Genomic DNA, 27,669 nt, shown 5'->3' on the forward strand with positions numbered 1-27,669 from the left:
GTAGCGAGTGGAGCGCTGTCTTCTCCAGCATCTCCGCTCCACATTCAAGGATCGGCGGCATTCAAGCGCTGGTGAACTGACAGATACAGCGGAACTAACGTGCTGTTGTGTTTGTGATTCCTATACACAAATCCTTTGACTTTTCTGCACTGTTAAAAGTTTACAAAGCACGTCAGTGAGTGAAGGACAACATTTCAACTCAGATAATTTTAGTCCCCATGGTGCCTTCCGATAAAAACACTGTCACAACTCAAAACAATTTGGAGGAACAAGATTTCATCATCCTACTGGCTACAGTTCCGGCATCAGGCACAATATCAAACTCTCTGTTTCTCTAACTGTATGAAAATGGATCATTCCTCCCCTTCATCAGTCTGTGACTTGGCTCAGTTTGTCTGTCTCCTTCGCATTCTGAGCATGCTCCACACACCCACTACGATCACAGTTTATTTACACGGCTGCGACTAGAGACCTATGGCTGTGGCTCAAAAGAGGGGAGCCATGGAGTCATAAGTAGCTAGCCATCTGGACACAAGCTGGGGTCTGATCAGCCCCGGCTGGATCACCTGGAGGAGGTTGTATGATGTTGAAAGACCCGAAACACCCGATGATTCCAGGAACATCACTGAAGATATGTCCAGAAACATCGGTAGATGTATGTACACAGCAGATTATTATGACCCTCCTGGCATTGATGGTGGTATATTCAGAGTCAGTAATGTTATTGAATCTCAGGAGCAGGTGATTAAGCTTTCCCGTTGCAGATCGATAAACGGCCGGTAGTGCGTGGCTGGATGAGTGGGTCGTTTTCAGACTGGAAGGGGGTAGCGTTTGGAGTACCCCAGAGATCAGTCCCTGACCACAGTTGTTCACAGTTTAATGGCCTGGCGGAGGCAGCGAGATGTGAGATGCCCCAGTCTGCTGGTGACGCAGCAAGAGCGGAGTTGGGGGAGGGGAGGCTATTCACATGCAATTTCGTAGTTTTGCAATCAGTACATAGTGCACTGTGGGGCTGCAGTGGCGGGATCCATTGCTGGGATCAGTACACAGTCACTGTGGTCTGTGAGGATTTTGTGAATTATGCGCCATTCTCCAATTTAGAATCTCAAGCCGGGGAGCAAGGGCTATCGTTTGTATTTGACAACCCCGCGTTGATGTAGATAGGAGCATTATATCACAGACCGCCCCCCCCCGCACCCCCGACTGGTGTTGTAGACAGGAGCATTGTATATGTAAGTTGTATTTATGGCATTGAGATATCCAGACACTATAGCCCTCCACGACCTCTCTATCCAGGCCTTTCAATATTCGACTTCATTCGTAAATTTGGCCACACGGCCATCAATACTGTCATCCGATGCATTGACATAGAACGTAAACAGAAACGTTGCCAACACAGACCCCTGTGGATGTCTGCTGTAGTAATCTCAGGATTACTGCCTGCGCCACGTGTTAGTGATGTAAAAATAACGTGATCAGGCGTATTAATGTGTGGCTGAGAGACTTGTGTTGGGGGCAGGTCTTCAGATTCCTGGATCACTGAAGCCTCTTCCGGGGAGGTACGACCGGTACAAAGAGGACGGGTTACACCTGAACCCAAAGGGATTCAATATCCTAGCGGGCATATTTAAGAAAGCTGTTAGTGAGGGTTTAAACGAGTTTGGCAGTGGGAGCGGGTTTGCAACAAGAATGTCCAGGTTGTGAGGATCTTTGAGTACACGGCCTGCTTTTCCGACGCAGGGGAAGTGCAGGAAGAGTCCATGGAGCGGAGGCTTGTTTCTCTGATGTTCTCTGCTCTCCAAAGTTCTCTGCAGTTCCTGGCAGTCATGGGCAGAGCAGTAGCCATACGAAGGCGTGAAGTATCGACAAGAAGCTCAGAGACCTCGGCCCTCACCCTGCCTTGTGTAGCTGGATCCTGGACTTCCTGTCAGATCGCCGGCAGGTGGTAAGAGTGGGCTCCCTCACCTCTGTCTCTCTGACCCTCAGCACTCATACCCCACAGGGTTGTCTCCTTGCCCCCTCCTCGACTCTCTGTATTCCCATGACTTGTGTCCCCACCCACAGCTCCAATCTGCTAATCAAATTCGCTGATGAAACTGCATTGATTGGCCTAATCTCAATTAATAACGAGGCAGCCTAAAGATAAGAAGTCATCACCCCGATACAGTGGTGTCAAGAAAACAACCTCTCCCTCGTTGTGACAAAAACAAAGGAGCTGGTTGTGGACTACAGGAGGAATGGAGATAGGGACCAAAATTCAACATTTCCAAGTCTGTTCTGTTATTGACACAAAATGCACATTTTAATATTGATCAGGACACAGTGTATTTTATATATTGTTAATGACATAAAACGTATTTATAGATTGTTACTGACAGAGCATCGTATAATTTGTGTTCCGTGTGTTATCTGAATGTACTTGCCTGTGATGCTGCCACAAGTCAGTGTTTCTCTGTACCTGTACCTTCCCGTACTTGTGAACTTGGCAATAAGTTCAACAGGACCTGAGAAATCTCAATGAGATTTGATTAGTGATGATGATCTTGGCAGCTCGGTTGGTCGAATGTATGAGACAGTACACTGTTAAATGCAAAACCCTGAACGGTGTTGATGATCAGAGGGATCTTAGACTCCAAGTTCATCGCTCCCTGAAAGAGACTGCACAGATTGATCCGGTGGTTAAGAAGGCAAATGACGCGGTTGTCTTTATTAGTTGAAGCACTGAGTTGAAAAGTCGGGAAGTTGTGTTGCGGCTGTTGCGAGTCTGCGGTCGGACTGTGACTGTGTCTTTAAGAGCGCCGGAGTGAGGAGGCGGGACTATGACGTCAGTCACAGGCTGACGGCGCTAACTGTGGATTTAACCATAAGAGAGAGAGAGCGATCTGCAGACAGGCAGTCGGCCAGTCTAAAGAGAGAGAGACTGGAAAAGCTGATAGCTTCAGTTTGTCACAGCTGAGGCTTGGAACTCTCCTATGCTCTTGATCATCGGTACACGGAACCACAATGAATGTGTGTGGCTATCACTTCGTACAATCGATAGGAGTGAATTTTGGAATATCTTGGGGGACTGCTTGTGTTAACCCTTGCCTGGGTATGTTGAGTGGTAACACCTGTAAAACGGTATTCCTGTGACAGGTCACTTTCGCTGATAACTCGTATGTGACTTTGTCGAGGGCGCAGAGGAGCTTTACCAGGATACTGTCTGGATTAGAGGGCATGATCTGTAACGAGAGGTTGGACAAACTTGGGTTGTTTTCTCCAGAGCGGCGCAGGCTCGGGTGAGACTGGATAGACGTTTATAAGATTACAAGAGGTAGAGATAGAGTGGACAGACGATATATTTTTCCTGGGGGTTGAAATGTCTAACACATTTAAGATGAGAGGAGATGTGAGCTGCAAGTTTGTTTCTATCTACATTACGACAGTACATTGAACTGATATACGACAAAACAATAACTGTAACAAAGCATTATGGCTGCAGAGAAAGTGCAGTGCAGATAGACATATGGTGCAGGGTCACGTCGAGTTACATTGCGAGGTCGAATCCATTTTATCGTACTGGAGACCATTCATTTGGCTTATAACCACAGACAGGAAGCCGTCCTTGAGCCTGGTGGTACGCACTTTAAGGCTTTTGTATCTCTTCCCCGATGGGGGAGCGGGTTTGCAGCAAGAATGTCCAGGTTGTGAGGATCTTTGAGTACATGGCCTGCTTTTCCGACACAGGGGAAGTGTAGGAAGAGTCCATGGAGGGGAGGCTTGTTTCTCTGATGTTCTCTGCTCTCCAAAGTTCTCTGCAGTTCCTTGCAGTCATGGGCAGAGCAGTAGCCATACGAAGGCGTGAAGTATCGACAAGAAGCTCAGAGACTCGGCCTTCACCCTGCCTTGTGTAGCTGGATCCTGGACTTCCTGTCAGATCGCCGGCAGGTGGTAAGAGTGGGCTCCCTCACCTCTGTCTCTCTGACCCTCAGCACTCATACCCCACAGGGTTGTCTCCTTGGACCCCTCCTTTACTCCCTGTAGACCCATGACCTGTATCGCCACCCACAGCTCCAATCTGCTAATCAAATTCGCTGACGACACTACATTGATTAGCCCAATTTCAAATAATAACGAGAAGTCATTACCCCGACACAGTGGTGTCAAGAAAACAACCTCTCCCTCATGGTGACAAAAAAAAAACAAAGAAGTTGGTTGTGGACTGCAGGAGGAATGGAGACAGGGACTAAATTCAACATTTCCAAGTCAGTTATTGACACAAAATGCACATTTTAATATTGATCAGGACAATATATTTTATACATTGTTAATGACATAAAACATACTTATAGATTGTTACTGACTGAGAATCGTATACTTTGTGTTCCGTGTGTTATCTGAATGTACTTGCCTGTGATGCTGCCACAAGGCAGTGTTTCTCTGTACCTGTACCTTCCCGTACTTGTGCACTTGGCAATAAATTCAACGGGACCTGAGAAAACTCAGTGAGATTTGATTAATGATGATCATCTTGGCAGCTCGGTCAGTTGAATGTTAAAAGACACTGTTAAATGCAAAATCCTGAACAGTGTTGATGATCAGAGGGATCTTAGACTCCAAGATCATCGCTCCCTGAAAGAGACTGCACAGATTGATCGGGTGGTTAAGAAGGCAAATGTCATGGTTGTCATTATTAGTTGAAGCAATGAATTCAAAAGTCAGGAAGTTGTGTTGCAGCTTTATAAAACTAGATAGAACACATCTGGAGTGTTTCATACAGTTCTGGTCGCCCCAATTCTAGGAAGGATGTCGGGGCTTTGGAGAGGGTGCCGAAGAGGTTTACCAGGATATTGCCTGGATTAGAGGGCATGAGTTATTACAGAAGTTTGGACAAACTTACTCTGCCTGCGGTGGGAGACTCTATCGGTCACGTGATCCCGTTTGCCCCTCCCATTTAACTGCAGACGGGCAACATCTGCGCGTCTGTTTCCGAGGCCCCGCCCTCCAGATGACGCAACATTCACTTTGCGCATGCTCAGTGTTGTCTGCGGGCTCAGGAAGGGATCCTCGCCTCTTGGGTTGGGAGCCGGGGGTCGCGATCATTGTCTGCGAGCCGAAGATATCACTTTCCCATCGGTGAGTATTGAGACCGATCCCGAGCGGGGTGATCCGATGTTGGCTGCGAGCCCCGAACTGAGGGCCAGTTCCTCATTTAACTTGCAGTTATCTGGGTTCGTCAAAAATGTGTAGACTTCACTTAATCTGCATTGAACGATCCAAACCAGGAGCCCGGTCTCTCTGTTTCTGCAAAATTGAAATGGAAGTCCCGCCAACAGGTCACATGAGGCTGTGTGCGCAAATCTGCCCCGCCCTCTGCTTTGTGACGCAAGATCACGGTGTGTGTTAAAGCAGTCCCCGGATGGGTAGTGATGCTTCCTCCATATTGTGTTGGGGAAATCTGATGTTGGCCACTGAGTCCCATTAACTCCCCCCAACTCTCCTCACTTCCTGAGGCTCCTCGCATTTGTCCTTGAGCTTCATGGCTGTTGTGTCTTTTCCCAGATTGGGGTGGGTGAGGAAGGAGAACTTCCCAGGTTGTGGGGATCTTTGATTTCACTGCCTGCTTTACCAGGGGACTGGGAAGTCTAGAAGGGAGAATGGTTTCTGTGATGTGCTGATCTGTATCCAAAGGTCACTGCAATTCCTCGCAGTCACGGGCAGAGTAGTTACCATGCAAAGGTGTGAAGTGTCCGGATAGGATGATGTGTTGATGAAGTGAGGTTGGGTGAGGATCAAAGCATATGTGAAAGTTCTTGTTGTTTGTTCTAACTTTGTCATTTTAGAATTTTTATACAGTAGTCTGTGCTATTAATTCAGTATCTGTGTATTGCTGGAGGACCATCAGTGATTGTTCTCGATCCCTTCTCCCACCTGGTTCCATCTGCTTATCCCTGCCCATCTTGTTCAACTACTGTCCAGTCTTGTAACACCACCTCCCACACCCCCCCCCCACCCCACCTGCTTCAGAGATACCCTGCTCTACGGACAACGTGGCAGAGCAGGGTATCTTGCAGGGGACTTTAAATCACACAAGTTTGGATTCATTGATGAAATCTGTTAAATTTCTTTCGTTCACCCCCTGAAATCATTAAAAACGTCCATTAAGCAGCCTTTGAATACAAACTCTCACGCACATGTGATGTTATTCTGGTGCCCCCACATAAAACCATGAGATATACCGTAGGAGCAAAATTAGGCCATTTGGCCCATCGCACCTGCTCTGCCATTTAATCATGCCCGTTCCAATTTTCCTTAGTCCCAGTCTCCTTCCTTTTGCCCATAAACTGTCATCATCAAGAATCTAGAAACCTCTGCCTTTGATATCCATAAATACTTGGCCTTCACAGCTGCCCATGGCAAAGGATTCCACAGATTCAGCACTCTCTGGCTAAAGAAATTCCCCCTCATTCACCTTTCTAAAAGGACGTCCCACTGCCCCCTTTATACTGAGATGACATCCTCTGGTCTCCCAATACAGGACACATCCTCTCCATATCCACTTGATCAAGGCCATTTACCATTTGATAGGATTCAATGAAATCATCCTTCATTCCTCTGAGTACAGGTCCAGAGCCATCAAATGCTCTTCATATGACAGGCCATTCAATTCTGTACACATTTTCGTAAACCTCCTTGGAACTCTCTCCAGTATTAGCACATCCTTTCTGAGATAAGGGGCCCAAAACTGCTGAGAATAATCCAAGAGCTTTATAAAGTTTCAACATTACATCCTAACTTTTATGTTTTAGTCTTCTTGAACTGAATGCTTGCCTTCCTCACCACAGACTCAACCCACAAATTAACCTTTAGGGAATCCTGCACAAGGACTCCCAAGTCCATTTGCACCTCAGATTTTTTTTGTACATTCTCTCCATTTAGAAAATAGCCAACCCTTTCATTTCTTCCAGTGAAGTGTATCATCATGCACCTCCCAACACAGTATTCTATCTGCCATTTCCTTGCCCATTTTCCTGATCTTTCTCTGGCCTCCCTACTTCTCCAAAATGACCTGTCCTTCCACCTATCTTTAAATTCCCTGCAAACTTTGCAACAAAGCCATCAATTCCATCATCCAAATCATTGGCATATAACATGAAAAGAATCGTTCCCAACATAGACCCCTGTGGAACTCCACTAGGAACCGGTAGCAAGCCAGAAAAGGCTGTCTCTATTCCCACTCGCTTCCTCCTGCCAATCAGTCACTACCTTTTCCCTGTAATAACGTAGGCTCAGAGTTTGTTAAGGGTTCTCACGTGTGGCACCTTGTCAAAGGCCTGAAAATCCAAGTACACAACATCAACCAATTCTCCTTTGTCTACCCTGCGTATTATTTCTTCAAAGCATTCCAACAAATTTATCAGACAAGATTTTCCCTTGAGGAAACAATGCTGACTCCGGCCTATTTTATCTTGTGCCTCCAAGTACCTCGAACTCACATCCTTAACAATCGACTCCAACATCTTCCCAACCACTGTCAGATTGAGTGGCCTATAGTTTCCTTTTTTCTGCCTCTCTCCCTTCTTAAAGAGAGGAGTGACATTTGCAATATTCCATTCTTCCAGAGCCATTCCTGAATCAAGTGATTCTTGAAGGATCATTACTAATGCCTCCACGATCTCTCTGGCCACCTCTTTCAGAACTGTGGGCATAAACCATCAGGTCCAGGTGACTTATCTGCCTTCAGATCTTCAGTTTCCTGAGAACCTTCTCTTTTGCTGTGGTCCTTTCTGTACAGGTCCCACCTTCACTGGAAGAGAGCCATGGAACAAAAAGTCTTACCCCTCTCCTTCCCTCCTCCCACCACAAGCCTGATGTCATGCATGGGTTTGCTACACCAGGGTCTGGCGTCATGTGTATGATTCCTTATGTTAGGGTTCCCCAAACTTCTTTGCACCGTGGACCAGTTTAATATCGGCCGACGGGGGAGGGTGTAGGGGGGATGTTCAAGTTCAACGTTGTGTGACAGGGAATGAGGAAAGGTGCAGCTGACTCATATCACCAAATCATATCATTTCCATTCTCTCTGTGTCCTTCATCCTCACTCTCTCTCATCTCCTGTGGTCTGCGCCCCAGTGGTTGGGGACCACTGCCTTACATCTGTGGGTTTGTTTCTCTTGTTTGTGCTGTTTAATATTTTTTTTCCATTCAGACAAGGGAGACACATCCAGATCTGTCACATTCTCTCATTGTGGGTGGGGATTTTTTTTCATTGACTCTATTCCAGTGTTACAAATTGCCGAAGGGCAGCCAATGTTTCGAGGTATATAGCCCTATTAATGCAAGAAGGAAGCCTTTTCTGTTTTTCTGGGCTTCTCAAACATTTGTACACTTCAGTGAAATCTTCCTCCAGAAGTTCCAGAGGAGAAGCTCAGTCTGTCTAATATTTCCACACAATTAAAGTGGGGAATCGTTTATTATTGTCATGTACCGAGGTTTAATGAAAATCTTGTCTTGCATACCATCCTCTCAGATCAACAAATTACAACAGTAGAAAATAGTAAAACATTAACAGAGTGTAACAAAGCATTATGGTTACAGAGAAAATCCACTGCAGGAGGACATATGGTGCAAGGTCACGTCGACTTACATTATGAAGTGAAGAGTCCATCTTATAATGCTGAGGAATATTCAGTTTGCGTATAACAGCAGAATGGAAAATGTCCCTAGGTCTGGTGGTATGTTTTCTGTTCTTTTGTTTTCATTTATCTTCGACCTGATGGGTGGTTGATAATCGATAATGTCTGGTCTGGAGTTCTGGGAATCTTTAATTATGTTGGCTGATTTACTGAGGCTGCAGGAAGTATAGAGAGAGTATAGAGAGAGGCTTGTTTCCATGATGTGTCCACAGTTCTATTTCTTGAAGTCAAAAGAAGAGAATAGCTGTGCAAAGGTGTGAAGTATCCGGATGGGATACTTTTTATGGAGTAAGCTTAAATTTGCCGGATCAATAACCACACTACAAACAGTTCTTTACTTTATCCTTTTCACCAGTTTATTTCTTCGAACTCAGCCGGCGAGAAGCTCAGAGCCAAGCATCAGAGGGACACAACTCCTCTCCCTCTGGCTGCTCATGATGAATCTCTGTCCAACATGCAGAAATGTTACAATTATAGAACTAATGAAATAAAGAGCACTTTAGTTCAACTGGTATTCCCACCAAGGCTGTTGGAGCAAAACTTAATTTCTTAGATAAGAGAGTCCACTAAATCAGGGTTTTAAATACAAATGAATGTTCTGTCCAATCCTTATTAGTTATTCTCTTTCGTTAGACACTTTGTTCAATTCGTGTCTCATGAGAACTCAACTCTACATAACGTTCCCAAGAGATATCTGTGAGTCGTTAATCTAAACAAGCTGCAAGCAGATTCCTCAGTGAAAGACAGAACAGAAATTTGCACACTATCCAGAACAAAGCACACATAAGTTTGGACTTAGTTTTAACCCATTATTTACAAGAGTCCAAGAATCATTTCTTACATCCCCCAATACCCTTAAAACTTCACCACCAGAGTGTTGTAGCAGATAGTTGCCTCTCTGACTGAAAACCTGTGACTAGTGGAGTGCCACATGGATCAGTGCTGGATCTGTTGTTGTTTGTCATCTATATCAGTAACCTGGATGATAGTGTGGTTAACTAGATCAGCAAATTTGTGGATGACACCAGGATGGGTAGTGCAGTGGACAGCGAGGAAGACTACCATGGCTTGCAATGCGATCTGGACCGCTGGAAAAAATGGGTTGAGAAATGGAAAATGGAATTTAATGTAGACCAGTGTGAGGTGTTGTACTTTGGTAGGAGCTGCCAGGGTAGGTGGTACACAGTGACCGGTATGGCACTGAGAAGTATTGTAGAAGAAAGGGATATGGGAATACAGGTCCATATTTCACTGAAAGTTGTGTCACAGTTCAACAGGATGGAAAAAAAGATTTTGGCATATTGGCCTTCATAAACAAAAGTGCTAAGTAAAGGAGATGGATGTTATGTTGACTTTGTACAAGACATTGGTGAGCCATAATTTGGAGTATTGTGTGCAGTTTTGGTCACCAACCTACAAGAAAGATGTAAAAGAGATTGAAAGAGTTCGGAGAAAATTCACAAGGATTTTGCCTGGTCTGGAGGTCTTGGGTTATGAGGAGAGATTGAACAGGTGTGGGCTTTATTCTTTGGAATGTAGAAGATTGAGGGGAGATTTGATGGAGGTGTACCAAAATTATGAGGGTTATAGATGGGGTAGATGCAAGATGGCTTTTTCCAATGAGATTGGTTGGGACTACAACCAGAGGCCATGGGTTGAGGGTGAAAGGTGAAACATTAAGGGGAACATGAGGAGAAACTTCTTCACACAGATGGTCATCCAGGTGTGGAATGAGCAGACAGCCCAACTGGTGCATGTGAGCTCAATTTCAACATTTAAGAGCTTGTATAAGTACCTGGATGGTAGGGGTACAGAGGTAAATAGTTTAAATAGTTCAACACAAACTAGATGGGCTAAAGGGCCTGTTTCTGTGTTGTACTTTTCTATGACTCTGTGACAAGGACATGAAATAATACTAATATTCATGTAGTTCCTTTTAACAACTGTGCGCACCAACCATTCATCTGGGCAGGAAACGTTTACGTGGCTTTAAAACTGTGGCACCTTACATTGACAGTAGATAAAAGAAAATCCCAGCTGCACGTCAACAAAGGCTATTTGTGTGAGTGTGTTTCAGTTACTGTGGGGCCAGGCACCCGTGCAGCTCAGTGGGAACAGGGAATAATACCAATGCAGAGTGTTAACTAAGCCAAGTCACAGACTGGAGACGGCAGAAATATCCCATTCTTATAGAGACAAGAAGAGCATCAGAGAGTTTGATGGTCATTCCAGATACCAGCACTGTGCCCATTTAGAAGAGAATTTCTCCCTCCAATTTGGGTTGAACTTCACTGTAACAGTGAGATACCAGATCACACCTTGGCAACTAAAGTGATCTCATCTGAAATGTTGTCCTTCACCCACTGGTGAATTTTATATATTTTTTTCAGGTTAAAAACGACAAGGAATTTATCTACGGGAATCGCGAACCCAACACACCAGTTTTGCTGTCTCTGTCCACGTATATCCAGAAGTGGAGCAAGGGATTCACTCGATCATCCTTCCTGCTCAGACTCTGGGGAGGGTTTACTCAATCATCCTTCCTGCTCAGACTGTGGGGAGGGATTCACTCGATCATCTAACCGACTGGCATGTCCGTCAGTTTACACAGGGGAGCAGCCGTTCACCTTTTCAGACTGTGGGGATTCAAGGTCATCTCATGAAGGTACATCAGCAAGTTCACACTGGGACAAGGCCATTCACATGTTCTGCATTTGAGAAGGGATTCAGTGGGTCTTCCCACCTGTGGACACACAAGTCAGTTCACACTGGGCAGAGGCTGGTCATCTGCTGAATTTGTGGGGAAGGATTCACTCGGTCATCTGACCCAATGGCTCACCAGCCAGTTTGCACCGGGGAGAGAACGTTCACCTGCTCAGACTGCGGGAAGGGATTTATTTGGTCATCTCAACTGAAGGTACATCAGCGAGTTCACACTGGGGAGAGGCCGTTCACCTGCTCAGAGTGTGGGAAAGGATTCACTCAGTTATCCAACCTACAAGCACACCAGTCAGTTCACACTGGGGAGAGGCCATTCACCTGCTCAGACTGTGGAAAGGGATTCACTCGGTCATCTCAACTAAAGGAACATCAGCGAGTTCACACTGGGGAGAGGCCATTTAAATGTTCAGACTGTGGGATGGGATTCATTCGGTCATCCAACCTATTGGTACACCAGCGAGTTCACACTGGGGAGAGGCCGTTCACCTGCTCAGTCTGTGGGAAGGGATTCACTTGCTCATCTAAACTGAAGGTACATCAGCGAGTTCACACAGGGGAGAAGCCATTCACCTGCTTAGACTGCGGGAAGGGATTCACTCGATCATCTCAACTGAAGGAACATCAGCTAGTACACACAGGGGAGAGGCCGTTCACCTGCTCAGACTGTGGGATGGGATTCACTCGGTCATCCAACCTGTTGGTACACCAGCGAGTTCACACTGGGGAGAGGCCGTTCACCTGCTCACTCTGTGGAAAAGGTTTCACCTTATTATTTCACCTACTGAGACACCAGTCAGTTCACACTGGGGAGAGTTCATTCTCCTGCTCATTCTGTGGGAAGACTTTCACTCAGTCATCCAACCTACAGAGTCACCAACGACTTCACACTGGGGAGAGGCCATTCATCTGCTCAGACTGTGGGAAGGGATTCACTTGGTCATCTCATCTACTAAAACACCAGCAAGTTCACATTGGATGGAGGCTGATCACCTGCTCAGACTTTGGGAAGAGATTCTCTCAGCCATCTCCACCAAATATGCATCATTGAGTTCACACTGGGGAGAGGCTGTTCACCTGCCATGAATGTGGGAAGTGATTCACTTAGTAATCTAACCTTGTGACACACTACCGGGTTCACACTGGGCAGAAAGTTTCAATAAGCTGCATGCTGGATATTCGTCCATCACCGTTGCTGAATGCAATTTCGAGAGTGACTGTCGGTGCTGAAATCTGCAACTATTGCTGCTGCTCACCACACCCAGTTCTGCACCCTGGTCACTGGGCATGGGAGGAGTTTCTTCTGCTGCACATTCACCTTTAATAGGACTGGAGTTTAATATTCTGGATCTGAGACAAATAAATCAGTTCTATTTTAAACTCTTATCTCCGGTACTTAGTGAATTTATAACACAACTAGCGTACAATAGAGTCATCCCAGGCCGGCTGGACCCTGTCAGTTGCATGACAGTCCTTTTCAATCCTCCCCTGTTGTTCCCCTCTCACTCTCCCTGTGGTGATGGCTTCCAAACAGTCACCAACCTGTGGGTGAAGAGGTTTCCTTTGAATTTTCTGCAGACTGAAGAAGTCAAGTTGACTGCAGTTCTGTCTGAGATGTTCTTCACCACTCAAATCTCTGGGCTGAGGAAGAATGACATTGGTAGTTAACGTCCTTATTCACGGCTCATTTCCACATTATGGGTCATTTTCCCTGCTTTGAAAGGGTCCTTAGAAATCACCCCTGTCCTCTAAAGACTGAAAGCAGAATGGGAAACCATCAGTTGGATGTTCAACGAAGCAGGGTCAGAAACCAGAGGTGGGCACATGGCAGAGTTTGGGGATCTGGACGATGGTCGGGGTAAGAACGTATGATGAGGAGAAGGGAATCCGCAACAGGCCGTGGCAACGAATGACAGAGTAGCAACATTTGGAAGCTGAGTGACGGGGAAAATCTTTCGGTTGTCTGACTGATGACACAAACAATATCTGTGCTGAGGTGCTCCACTGGTCGAGGAACATGTGTGTGTTGGGAATGGTTTTATCTAGTGAGGGAGTTGTTCCTGCTTGTTTATCCAGTAATATTATATCCGGATGGTTATTATGGATTGTCCTATCTGAAAAAATGTATTGATTATCATATAATTTGTAAGATTTTGACTCTAAAACTGGATCAGGCTTGAATTTATGGTGCCTTAATGAAGTGATGGAGGGCATTCATGAGTCTGTATTTTAAATCAAGATTTTGGTGAATGATATTTGCGACTTGATTGTATATTTGTAAGTAATCAGATTAAGTTAAGCTGCTGCAGGATCCTGGAATGTGGCCTTTTATATATTGGCGAGACCCGACGCAGACTGGGAGACCGCTTTGCTGAACATCTACGCTCTGTCCGCCAGAGAAAGCAGGATCTCCCAGTGGCCACACATTTTAATTCCACATCCCATTCCCATTCTGACATGTCTATCCACGGCCTCCTCTACTATAAAGATGAAGCCACACTCAGGTTGGAGGAACAACACCTTATATTCCGTCTGGGTAGCCTCCAACCTGATGGCATGAACATCGACTTCTCTAACTTCCGCTAGGCCCCACCTCCCCCTCGTACCCCATCTGTTACTTATTTTTATGCACACATTCTTTCTCTCACTCTCCTTTTTCTCCTTCTGTCCCTCTGAATATACCTCTTGCCCATCCTCTGGGTCCCCCCCTCCGCCCCTTGTCTTTCTTCCCGGACCTCCTGTCCCATGATCCTCTCGTATCCCCTTTTGCCAATCACCTGTCCAGCTCTTGGCTCCATCCCTCCCCGTCCTGTCTTCTCCCATCATTTTGGATCTCCCCCTCCCCCTCCAACTTTCAAATCCCTTACTCACTCTTCCTTCAGTTAGTCCTGATGAAGAGTCTCAGCCTGAAACGTCGACTGCACCTCTTCCTACAGATGCTGCCTGGCCTGCTGCGTTCACCAGCAACTTTGATGTGTGTTGAGAGGAATTGAATTGATTGCAGAGCTGCGCTATTCCCATTGGTGTGAAGCGATGTCAATCACCGGTTACACCCAATAGTAGATGCGGACCAGCCAAGTGGGCGTTACCCCTTCTCCTGCTGGAAAGCGAACTGCCCGTTAAAGCGGAACAAATCTAAAAGTAAATGTCCGCTTTTTGATTTATTTCCATTTCCCTCCGAGGGAAGTTGGAGCGTTTGTGAAGCGTCTCCTGCGGCCGGAGTCTGATGTATCGCTGAGAGGTAGGAGGGGACCGCCCGGCCCGTCGGTTTGATGCCGGTTCCCCGGGGAGGGAGAGGATGAAGACGGTGAGAGAGGGGGCGGACAGGATGTTTGTCCCGGTGGGGACAGGAGGGGCTCATCTGTGGAAATGTCTGAGCCCACGGTAGTGGCGATTCACCACATTGGGGGGCAAACACTGGCAGACTGTTGCCCTGCAATCGGGGCCAATGGTCCGGGCAAAGTGACAATTATTTGTGCTTTGTTGAGATTGTACCAGGAATATGGTGTAAAATCCCGCTCCCCACACTAACACGGGTTATACAGACCAAAGAACAAACTGCCGGAGGAACTCAGTGGGTCGGGCAGCATCTGTGGAGGGAAATGGACCGTCAACATTTCGGGCCGAGAGCCTCCCTCTGGACTGAGAGTGGACGGGAAATAGTCAGAGAAAAGAGGTGAGGGGTGGGGATGGGGCAAGAGCTGGGGAGTGAGAGGTGGGTCCAGGTGAGAGGGAGGTGGGAAGGTGAAAATAGTGACAGGAGTGGGAGGTGAGTGGTTGGGGCAACACGCGGCTGCAGAAGATGGAAATTAACTCCATAGAGGATTAACAAAGAGGTTAGAGAGTATTTGTTATAGAGAGTGCAATGAAGATTCACCAGACTGATCCCTGGAGTGGTGGGGTCATCATATGAAGAAAGATCAAATGTGATAACCCTTTCATTTAGAGAACCGAGGGCTGAGAGGTGAACACATTGAAATGCACAACATCATTACCGGTTGAACCAGGGATCCCAGTCTCTGAAAAACAGGGTGGACTGTCCGGGACTGAGATGAGGGGAAATGTCTCCACTCCTAGGCTGGTGAATGTCTGTAAATCCCCACCACAGAGGGCGGTGAAGACTCAGTGATCGTCCTCACATAAAACAGAGGCCAGCAGATGTGTGGAGACCGAAGGGATCGAGGAAATGAGGATCGGACAGAAACATGTGGCTGAGATGGGAGAGCAGCTGCCATCTTGTTGATGGTTAGAGGGGCTGAATGGCCACAGATTCTGTTTCAGTGTTCCTGCAGATACACCAACAGCTTCACACTGGGAAGCGGCCGTTCACCTGCTCCGTGTGTGCAAAGAGACTCATTCAGTTAACCCATCTTGTGATGCTCCAGTGAGTTCACAATAAATAGAGGCCACATTTCTGTCCGGAGTCAGCAAAGAGTTTTACTCAATCATCCCAGCTGCTGCAACACCAGCAACTTCACATCAGGGAGGAAGTTCAAATCAGCTCTGTGTTAAATGTTTAACCATCACGGTGACTGAAGGCAGCTGCAGGTTCAGGAGGGACTGTTACTGTCAGAATCTGCAGTTCTTGTGGCTGCTCATCGCACCCAGGACTGACCCCTGGTCACTGAGCATTGGAGGAGTCCGTTCTGCTGATGTTAGCCTTAAACTAGACTGGTGTTTAATATTGTGGATCTGTGAAAAATAAATCAGTTCTGTATCAAATCCCGTGTCTCAGGTACTTACTGTCTCTGCCACACTCACAATGTATACTAGAGAGGCCACTCGGCCCATCTTGTCCCTGCCCATGCTTCTGTTCCATATCAGTATTTTAAAACCAATCCCTGCCGCTCCGCTGTCACTCTCCCTGTGATGACAGGTTGCAACTGGTCACCACTCCTTGGGATAGGAGATTTCCCTTGAATTTCATAGAATCATAGAAATCTACAGCACATTACAGATCCTTTGGCCCACAATGTTGTGACGACCATGTAACTTACTGTAGAAACTGTCTAGAATTACCCTACCGCATAGCCCTCTATTTTCCTAATCTCCATGTACCTATCTAAGAGTCTCTTAAAAGACCCTATTGCATCCGTCTCTGCCACGTCGCCGGCAGTGCATACAACACACACACCACAATTTGTTTAAAAAACTTAGCTCTGACATCTCCTCTGTACCTACTTCCAAGCAGCTTAAACCTATTCCTCCCTCATGTTAGCCATTTCTGCCCCGGGAAAAAAAGCCTCTGTCTATCCACACGGCCAATGTCTCTCATCATCCTATACACCTGCATGGATTTCCTTCATGCTTCTCTCTGGGCTGAATAAGACGATGAGCTCACTGTGGTTTGATGTCCTTCAGAGCTCTGGATGAGGTTGGTTAAACGCCTTCTTCCCCGCTCTTTTCAACGTTTTCTGTCATTTTCACTCATTTCAAAGGACTGTGTCTCAGACAATTGGGTTGTTGCAATGCGCCTCGAAAGTCTGACAGCAGACTAGGGAGTGAATCTTCGATGGTGCACAGTCCGAAACCAGCCTGAGTCAGGGCTTTGGGGCTCCAGAAAGAGATGGGGCCGAGAGTTTACAAGGAAGAGGAAGAAGAGGAATCAGACCAGCAGGATGTGGCTACAAATGAAAGACCAGAAACATTTTGAAACTGTTTGTTTGATTGAAAGAAAAGGTGGTGAATTTCTGCAAAATACTGGAGGAAATCAACAGATCAGGCCGCAAATGTGGAGAGGAACAAATAAACAACGTTCAGGCCAAGCCCCTTCAGCATGCATTGGCTGTGTACTCCTCTGCTTCGTTGCTGCCTGAACTGCAGGGTTCCTCCAGCATTTTATGTGTTTGTGTCCACATCTCCTGCAACAGCAGAATCTCTTGTGTTTCTTATCTGCATTTGTAAGAACTTCTACTTTGGCATTAAACACGCGGAAAGTGTAAGTGTATTGTTTTATGGGAGCTGCTTTCTGCGTTAAAAGAGCTGCTGAGTTTTCTACACAAAAAAAAACTGAGGTATGGACATGGAACCTGTGCTTGCAGAAACTTTTAATGGCACCATGATTACCCAGAAAGCTCTGCGCTGCAGTTTTCGCCGTCTCTGAAGCACCGATCAAATGCGCAGGCGTCAGGGTTGCGGCGGGTCCCGAATATCACGCATGCGCAGTACACAAAAGGCCTCGGTTATCGCTGCCGGTGAGTGTTTCTCTGGGCGACCGTTTTCACTACCGACTGAGGGGCAATTGCTGTGACTCCGGAAACTGTGGCCTGCAAACTCGGGACAGTCCTGCTCTCTTCCCTGTCTCTCATCCCCACGATCCCTGCACGGACCCCGGGGAGCTTCCGGCTGATGAGGGAATGGGAGCCGATGGATCTCTCAGACAAAGCTGAGCTCCAGCTGTCTGAATGCAATGATTAGGAACTCGGAGAAAGGGAACAAAATATTTTACATCAACTGTTGAGAAAATCACCTTTGTTCTGCCTCCAGTCACAAACAAGAGAAAATCTGCAGAGAGGGCACAGTTTTAAGGTGCTTGGAAGCAGGTACGAAGGAGATGTCAGGGGTGTTGTGTTCTTTATACGTACCGTGGGTTACTAATAACAAACATATTCTGACAGAATTGAACTTTTATTTGACAGCAACAAAACCACGTTTTACACCGCCATGCAACACACATCAAAGTTGCTGGTGAACGCAGCAGGCCAGGCAGCAGCTCTAGGAACAGGTACAGTCGACGTTTCGGGCCGAGACCCCCGAAATGTCGACTGCACCACTTCCTAAAGATGCTGCCTGGCCTGCTGCGTTCACCAGCAACTTTGATGTGCGTTGCTTGAATTTCCAGCATCTGCAGATTTCCTGTTGTCTGCCCGTGAGAACATGTTTTGACCCATTCTCTCTGGGTACGTAATGATACCAAATACCTTTGCCCTGGGCAACAAGCAGCTTTCACATCACAAACGTGCCAGACTCCAATGAGACAGACTACTGCCCTTCCCTTCATATTCATTGGCATTGCCATCAATGAGTTCACCACCGTCAGTCACCTGGGGGAGGGTTCAGGGGAAATATTTATGTACGATACAGAAACTGGTGTTACCTGTGTGTATTGTGGCGATGCAAAAATTGCTGGAGAATTTGCAAGTGGGAAGAAGTGGAGTGATATTTGGATATCTGAGTTTTTAAAGCATCATTTAACAAGCAAATCACGTATGGACAGTGTACAAAAGCTCTGGCGAGAAAATCCTTCATTACCCGCTGCAGGCCTGCTACATAGGTTGTGTGAGAGTGCGGATGAACTGAATCGAACCCAGAGGAGATCAAACTTTTTATTAACAGTGATTTGCTAGCTGTTAAAATGAATACCTCTCTATATAAAATTCAGTGTGCACATCTTATTGCCACTGGGTAAAAATTGGACAGCACAAGATATTTTTGCACACACTTGTCATTACAATTTAGAGGGGACATTGGTGGGAAGATGGGGAGACCTCCAGTGTCCCTGATGCCTTCACCTACAAGATGTGCATCCAGCTGCAGCTTGTAACCCTTCACTCTAAGGAGTTGGAGCTGGAAATGGATGAATTCTGGATCATCCGGGAGTTTGTGGGGGCGAGGTGGTGATAGCTATGACATGAAGAGAGGTGGGTTTCACCCAAGGTACAGGACATAGGAAACTGGGTGAGCGTCAGGAAGTGGAATGAGTTTAAATAGCCATCACAGAGTACGCTTGTGGCCATCCCACACAACAACAGGTGGACCACTTTAGATACTTTTGGGGGGGAGGGGGAAATTACCTGGCAGAAGAAAGTCAAAGCGGTGACAAGGGATTTGTTAGTTCGGGAATTAAAACTAGCAGAGGTCTAATATTCTAGTGGTAAGGCTGGCTTGTGCGAGTGTGGGGGGTCGGGGGTGTTGGTTAAACTAAAGTTGCAGGGGGGAGGTGGGAGGGAGAATGCTAGAACAGATAGTGGAGAGGGTGAATGGAATTGAATTGACTTCATTACTTAGATCCTTCATATACATGAGGAGTAGAGATCTTTATGTTACCTCTCCAGCTAAATGTGCAAGTTATAGTAATTTATAATAAATAGTTTGTACATAGGACAGTCAATATAACATAGAAATATAATTGTGTCAGCATGAATTAATCAGTCTGATGTCCTGCTGGACAAAGCTGTCCTGGAGCCTGTTGGTCCTTTTGCTGTGGTACAGTTTCCTGGATGGTAGCAGCAGGAGCAGTTTGTGTTTGTGGTGAATTGGGTCCCCAATATCATTTGGGCCCTTTTTACACACCTGTCTCTGTAAATGTCCTGAATAGTTGGAAGTTCACATCTACAGATGCGCTGGGCTGTCCGCACCACTCTCTGCAGAGTCTTGCGATTGAAGGAAGTAAAGGTCCCATACCAGGCAGTGATCCGGTCAGTCAGGATGCTCTCAATTGTGCCCCTGTAGAATGTTCTCAGGATTTGGGGGCCCACACTAAACTTCAATCATCTGAGGTGAAAGAGGCACTATTCTGCCTTTTTCACCACATGGCCAGTATGTACAGACCACATGAGTTCCTCGGTGACGTTTATGCCGAGGAACTTAAAGCTGTTCACCCTCTCAACCCCAGATCCATTGATGTCAATAGGGGTTAGCCTGTCTCCATTCCTCCTGTCGTCCACAATCAACTCCTTTGTTTTTTGTGACAATAAGAGAAAGTTTGTTTTCTTGCACCAGTCAGATGTTGTTCAGACCTCAGATAGAGTCAGCAATCAAATGGTTGAGCATGGTGCGATGAATGTGCTGAGCTGTGTATATCACAATGCAAGAAGCATCGTAGGAGAGCTAGATGAGCTCAGGACAGGGAATTATGATGTTGTAGCCATTACTGGGACTTGGTTGCACCCAACAGTCTGAGGGATTGAGAGGAACAAATTTGTAGAGAGATCGCAGACTATGCCAAGAAACAAAGGTTGATACAGTAAGTGATTTTAACTTTTCATATATTGACTGGGGCTCCCATACTGTAAAAGGACTAGCAGGGGTAGAGCTTGTCAAATGTGACCTTAGTCAGTCGGTAAAATTCCCGATGTAGAAGTGTGCAATAAGCTATTAGCAAATGGTCCAGAGCTAGTGACAGAAATTAGTGTAGGGGAACACTTTGTACCTGGTGATCATAATGCAATGAGATTCCAAGTAAATATGGAAACAGAGAGGTCTGGACCCCTCTTGAGATTCTAAATTGGAGAAAGGTATCTTTTTGAAAGGTGTACTTGGTAGCGGGAGTTCTTCAGAGGTGAATTTTGAGGGTGTAGAGTTTGTATGTGCCTTCCAAAATAAAAGTTGAAAGGTAACTGGTGCAGGGAACCTTGGTTTTCAAGTGATTTTGAGACTCCAGATATTTTGTTCCCCTAAATGCCTCAGACTGTTGGGTGCTAAGAAGACTCATTAATTACTACAGTATCATAATTCCACACCCTGAGCTCATCTGACTTTCTTTAGTTACCTTCTGTTGGTTTCTAAAAGCTCCCCAATGTTTTTTTTTCTATTATTTGCCTCTCGTTGGCTTTGGCTTCTCATTTCAGCCATGGTTGTGCCCTCCTGCCTTTACAATGCTTCCAATTCTTTGGGATGTGTCTATCACTCAGCTCCCGAATTGCTGCCAGAAACTCCAGCCATTGCTGCTCTGTTGTCATTCCTACCAGTCTCCCCTGACAATCAAATTTGCCCAGCTTCTCTGTCATAGAGACATGGAGAAGGTCAGTACAGAATGTTAGAGTGGATTTCTCCTTTTCCTGAATCTATAACAGCTCCTGCTTCCCTGAGGATGTCTGTTCCAAGGATCGTGCCCTCATTATTTGGACATACCCAAAAATACACTGGAAGCTGTACTCCCCCGATTTCTAGTATTTGCATCTCGCTTCTTTCTGTTTTTACTGTTTTTCCTCCTACACCCCTGATATAACTGGCCTGTCCGGTCGTTGGTAAGGGCAAGTCTGTTATCGCTACAGATGCCCCTGTGTCCACTAACATATTGCATTGCCGTCCCCCTAACAATGCCGTTATGTACATCCGTGAGTCACCAGCACTGGCCGTGAAGCCTGCTGCCACATCCTTCTCTGCCTTAAGAAGCGCTGTCACTAACTCCTTGATCTGATCAACAGTCAGACTGGTAGGGTGAGTGACTGGGTGTCTGCTGTCTCCTTCGCCTGGGTTTTCCCCCTCCCTTTTAGACACTGTCTCCAGCAATGTCCCGATAGGCCACAGCTGTAGCATATCAGCTCCTTCACTGCCTTATACCTGGTCCGGCAGTCCTTTACAAAGTGCCCTGGCTGCTGGCAAGCAAAGCAAACCCTCCGGGATATCACAGCAGCTGCATCCACTATACCCACTTTACGATTTATCTTGCCTTTTCTTTGGTCAATCTCACTGGCTCACGAAACTATCTCAGAGTAGTTGGACCCTACCATTATACCTAAATCTAAAACTTCTTGGTGGGCTGAACTCAGCCCTTCCTTCAGCATTTTTAGGAAGACTGGGTCGTCCCTCCCTGGGTTATCCAACCCTGAATACTCTTCGTACACTCGGTATTTACGTTCTGCGCAATCCATGGCTGTCTCGTCAGCCTTTTGAATCACTGCCATTATCATTCCCCAGCTACTCTCGCCTCCCCCCAGGCGCTGCCTCACTTCCTCTTTAAAGGAGCGATATCTTTCTTCATTACTGCCACTCCCGGTAGTTACCCATGTACCATCCCGCACCCCCTGGGCCATCCTGTCCCACATATTCCTCGGGCACTTGGCTTTCACTAACACAGTATATCTTTAGGGTGCATCTGGTGAATTTCAACCATTTCCTCGAGTTTGCGCCAGAATTCTGAATTCCCACAGGCGACTTTAAGTGAGGGCAACTCGGACAAAATGCTCTGTTTCTCCCCAGGGGTGAAGGGCTTATGAATAGTTGTAATCAAGGTCAAGGGCTGGCTCGGATCATCAGGGTTCTCAGCCTGACGTTGCCTGACTTCAATAGGTGCCATTCTGGTAGACTTATCTGGGTAAAACCTCTCCCTGAGATATCTCCATACTAATTTCCACACTACGCAAAATATAAAACTGCAGAGTACGTATTCCACAATCTGCCACTTTTGAGTACCCGAACTCTTGATGCCTGCTGTATTCCCTTGCATCACACTTGCACACGCATACACTAAAATGCAGCTCCCCGAACGAGTATACACACCCCCACGCTGACGTCTCGAACCGTACCGTTGGTTACCACCTTTCGCAACTGGTGGTTCAACTCTCACCAAGTTAACATGCAAAGATTCCTCACTTACATAAACACACATGCACACGCACACACTACTTTAATATCTACCAGTCATTTCTCCACGTTCGTGATACCTCATGTTCCCGTGTGTCCACCGACTGAACAGATCCAAGTGTGAGTGTTATTTTAGAAAAATACTCACCAACTTAGACTGCTAGGAACGCTGGCCACACGACGGGTCACGAAGGTATCCCACTCCTGACACCAAATGTTGTAGAGTGGATGAAATCACTGGAGAGACAGAGTCACTGGTAGATACAAAGCAGCTTCTTTATTCGACACAACAAGGTACAGCAGGCATCTTACGGACGGAGACGCTTTCCGCAGAAAGGTCTGCTAGCTAAAATGTGGGCTCGATATTTATATGCTAAACACAAAGGCAATTGCTACTTAAAAAGTTACAGACAATGCTTCCTTTTGAAGTTACATACAAACATCACACCTTCGATTTCATCCTTTCCTTCTGACGCCAACATGTCTGTGTTGGTGTCCACAGCCTTTAGTTCAATCCACAATACATTTATTTGGCATTTTACGCGCTAACATAGAAGACAATTAATATTTATAATGTATAGATAAGACTGTCTTCAAAACTACAGCATCAGGCACCAGAAGCATCTGGTATTTACACCTTTTAGGAAGCCCATCGTGGTGGACTCAATCCACAGTCCTTTGTCAAACAGTTAAAATAGAAGTCTGGTGGCCAAAGTCATTTAAGTGTTAACAAATCATCTACCCAAAAAGAAATCCACTCTAACACAGAAACATGCCCACACTGGAAGATCAGAATGGTAATCTATATGAGGAGTCAAAATAGATAGGAGAGATTTTAAATAGTGTTTTTGCATCCGTATTTGCTCAGGAGATGGACACAGAGTCTATAGAAGTGAGGCAAAACGGTATCATCTTCATGGACCCTGTACAGATTATAGAGGTGGAGGTGTTTGCTGTCTCAAGGCAAATTAGCGTGGATAAATCCCCAGGGCCTGGCAAGTTGTTCCCTGGGACTCTGTGGAAGACACGTGCAGAAATTGTCAGGACCTAAACACAGATATTTAAATAACCCTCAGTGTCAGGTGAGGTACTGGAGGATTGGAGGACAGCCAATGTTGTTCTGCTGTTCAAGAAAAGCTCTAAAAATAAACTAGGAAATTATACATTGGTGAGCTTGACATCAGTAGTGGGAAGGTTATTGGAACATATGTGCAGGAAGCAGATATATAAGTATTTGGATCAATGTGGACCAATTAAGAATAGACAGTGTGGCTTTGTGCATGGTAGGTCATGGCTAACCAATCTTATAGAGTTTCTCGAGGAAGTTATCAGGAAAGTGGATGAGGGCAAGGTAGTGGACGTTGTCTACATAGACTTTAGCAAGGCACTTAATGAAGTCTTATATGGGAGGTTGGTCAAGAAGGTTTAGTCACTCAGCATTCAAGATGAGATAGTAAATTTGATGAGACATTGGCTTTGGGAGAAGCCAGACTGTGGTAGAAGATGGTTGCCTCTCTGACTGGAAGCCTGTGACTAGTGGTGTGCCACAGGGATCGGTGCTGGATCTGTTGTTGCTTGTCATCTATATCAGTAATCTGGATGATAGTGTGGTTAACTGGATCAGCAAATTTGTGGATGACACCAAGGTTGGGGGTGTAGTGGACAGTGAGGAAGGCTATCATGGCTTGCAGTGTGATCTGGACCAGCTGGAAATATGGGTTGAGAAATGGAAAGTGGAATTTAATGCAGACAAGTGTGCGGTTTTTGATAGGACCTAGGTCTTACAGAGTGAATGGATGGGCACTGAGGAGTGTTGTTGAAGAAAGGGATCTGGGAATACAGCTCTATAATTCACTGAAAATGGTGTCACAGGTAGATAGGGATGGAAAAAAGAAAAAAATTTTGGCGCATTGGCCTTCATAAACCAAAGTACTGAGTACAGGAGATGGATGTTTTGATAACGTTGTACAAGACATTGGTGAGATCTAATTTGGAGTGCAGTTTTGGTCACCAACCTGCAGGAAAGATATAAAAGAGGTTGAAAGAGTTCAGAGAAAATTCACAAGGATGTTGCCAGGTCTGGAGGACTTCGGTTATAAGGGGAGATTGAACAGGTCAGGACTTTAGAACATTCCAAGGAATAAAGGGAGATTTGATGGAGGTGTAACAAAATTATGAGGGGTATAGATAGGGTAAATGCAAGCTGGCTTTTACCACTGAGATGGGGTGGGACTACATCCACAGGCCATGGGTTAAGGGTGAAAGGTGAAAAGTTAAGGGGAACATGAGGGGAAACTTCTTCACACAGATGGTCATCCAGGTGTGGAATGAGCAGAAAGCACAAGTGATGCATGCGAGCTCAATTTCAACATTTCAGAGGTTTGTATAAGTACCTGGATGGTAGGGATATGGGAGTAGAAAGTTTAAATAGTTCAGCACAGACTAGATGGGTCAAAGGGTCTGTTTCTGTGTTGTTCTTTTGTATGACTGAGACAAGAACCTTAAGTAATACTAACATTCACTCTAATTCCTTTTAACAGCCGTGCAGACCAACCATACATCTGAGTAGGAGATATTTACATGGCGTTAAAACTGTGGCACTTTAAGTTAACAGTAGATAAAAGAAAATCCCAGCTGCACGTTAACAAAGGCTATTTGTGTGAGAGTGTTTCAGTTACTGTGGGGCCAGGCACCCATGCAGCTCAGTGGGAACAGGGAATAATACCAGTGGAAGAGTCAAACTGAGCCAGGTCACAGATTGGAGACAGCAGAAATGCCCCATTCTTGAGACAGGAAGAGCATCAGAGAGTTTGATTGTCATTCCAGATACCAGCACTGTGCCCAGTTAGAAGATGATTTCTCGCTCCAACTTGGGTTGACCCTCACTGTAACAGTGTGATGTCAGATCACACCTTGGTGACTAAAGTGATCTCATCTGAAATGTTGTCCTACACCCATTGATGGATTTTGTAAATCTTTTTTACAGGTTAAAAATGACAAGGAATTTGTCTATGGGAATCTCGAACACAACACGCCAGTTTTGCTGTCTCTGTCCAGATATTTAAGAAGTGGAGCAAGGGATTCACTCGAACATCCTTCCTGCTCAGACAGTGGGAATGGATTCAGACAGTCATCTCAACTGAAGGTACATCAGTAAGTTGACACTTGGACAAGGCCATTTACCTGTTCTGTGTGTGAGAAGGGATTCAGTCGGTCTTCTCACTTGTAGACACACCAGTCAGTTAACACTGGGTAGAAGCTGGTTATCTGCTGAGTTTGTGGGGAAGGATTCACTCGGTCATCTGACCTAATGGCTCACCAGCGAGTGCACACCGGGGAGCGACCATTCACCTGCTGGGACTGTGGGAAGGGATTCACTTTTTCATCTAAACTGAAGGTACATCAAAGAGTTCACACTGGAGAGAGGCCGTTCACCTGCTCACAGTGCGGGAAGGGATTCACTCAGGCGTCTCACCTACTGATACATCAGGCAGTTCACACTGCAGAGAGGGATTTCACCTGCTCAAACTGTGGGAAGAGTTTCCTTCACTCTTCCACCCTACAGAGACACCGGTCAGTTCACACTGGGCAGAGGCCGTTCACCTGCTCAGTCTGTGGGAAGACATTCACTCAGTCATCCCACCTACAGAGTCACCAGCGAGTTCACACTGGGGAGAAGCCATTCACCTGCTCAGAATGTGGGAAGGGATTCACTCGGTCATCCAACCTACAGATGCACCAGCGAGTTCACACTGGGGAGAGACCGTTCACCTGCTCAGACTGTGGGAAAGGATTCCATCAATCATCCACCCTACAGAGACACCAGCAAGTTCACACTGGGGAGAAGCCATTCACCTGCTCAGACTGTGGAAAGGGATTCACTCGGTCATCCTCCCTATTGGAACACCAGTCAGATCACTCTGGGGAGAGGCCATTCACCTGCTCAGAATGTGGGAAGGGATTCACTTGCTCATCTAAACTGAAGGTACATCAGCGAGTTCACACTGGGGAGAGGCCGTTCACCTGCCATGAATGTGGGAAAGGATTCACTTCGTCATCTCATCTGAAGGTACACCAGCGAGTTCACACTGGGGAGAGGCCATTCACCTGCCGTGAATGTGGGAAGGGATTCCATCGATCATCCAATCTAGTGACACACCAGCAAGTTCACACTGGGGAGAGGCCGTTCACCTGCTGTGAATGTGGGAAAGCATTCACACGATCATCACATCTACTGAGACACCGGTCAGTTCACACTGGGTAGAGACCATTCCCCTGCTCAGTCTGTGGGAGGGGATTCCATCGATCATCCAACCTTCATAGACACCAGCAAGTTCACATTGGGGTTAGGCCATTCACCTGCCCAGACTGTGGGAAAGGATTCACTTTATTATCTCACCTACAGAGACACTAGCGAGTTCACACTGGGGAGAAGCCATTCATCTGCTCAGACTGTGGAAAGGGATTCACTCGATTATCCTCCCTATTGGCACACCAGTCAGTTCACACAGGGGAGAGGCCGTTCACCTGGTCAGAATGTGGGGAGGGATTCGCTCAGTCATCTCATCAGCTGAGACACCAGCGAGTTCACATTGGGTAGAGGCCGATCACCTGCTCAGACATGGGGAAGAGATTCTGTCAGCCATCTCCACTAAATGTGAATCATTTAGTTCACACTGGGGAGAGGCCGTTCACCTGCTGTGAATGTGGTAAGCGATTAACTCAGTAATGTAACCTTGTGATACAATACCGGGTTCACACTGGGGGAAAAAGTTTCAATGAGCTGCATGCTGGATATTTGTCCATCACCGTTGCTGAATGCAATTTTGAGAGTGACTGTCGGTGCTGAACTCTGCAATTATTGCTGCTGCTCACCACACCCAGTTCTGCACCCTGGTCACTGGGCATGGGAGGAGTTTCTTCTGCTGCATATTCACCTTTAATGGGACTGGAGTTTAATATTCTGGAT

General features: G+C 46.3%; 2 protein-coding genes across 3 annotated transcripts; both read left to right on the plus strand.

Annotated features, from left to right (window-relative positions):
- The first annotated feature begins 387 nt into the window (after window positions 1-387).
- LOC140206889 (uncharacterized) lies at window positions 388-27,669 on the plus strand. 2 transcript variants are annotated; one of them, XM_072275158.1, is made up of 2 exons: window positions 388-655; window positions 25,687-27,669. In XM_072275158.1, the coding sequence occupies exon 2, from the start codon at window positions 26,011-26,013 to the stop codon at window positions 26,962-26,964; it is 954 nt and encodes a 317-aa protein (XP_072131259.1). In that variant the 5' UTR covers window positions 388-655; window positions 25,687-26,010; the 3' UTR covers window positions 26,965-27,669. The 2 variants fall into 2 exon arrangements, with proteins under 2 accessions (XP_072131259.1, XP_072131260.1); XM_072275159.1 differs by lacking the exon at window positions 388-655 and adding an exon at window positions 17,838-17,935.
- LOC140206890 (uncharacterized) lies at window positions 4,994-15,056 on the plus strand. Its single transcript, XM_072275160.1, has 2 exons — window positions 4,994-5,115; window positions 11,066-15,056. Exon 2 carries the CDS (start codon window positions 11,506-11,508, stop codon window positions 12,442-12,444), a length of 939 nt encoding a protein of 312 aa, XP_072131261.1. The 5' UTR covers window positions 4,994-5,115; window positions 11,066-11,505; the 3' UTR covers window positions 12,445-15,056.

Source organism: Mobula birostris, chromosome 13 (assembly GCF_030028105.1).
Source record: "Mobula birostris isolate sMobBir1 chromosome 13, sMobBir1.hap1, whole genome shotgun sequence".
Taxonomy (NCBI): domain Eukaryota; kingdom Metazoa; phylum Chordata; class Chondrichthyes; order Myliobatiformes; family Myliobatidae; genus Mobula; species Mobula birostris.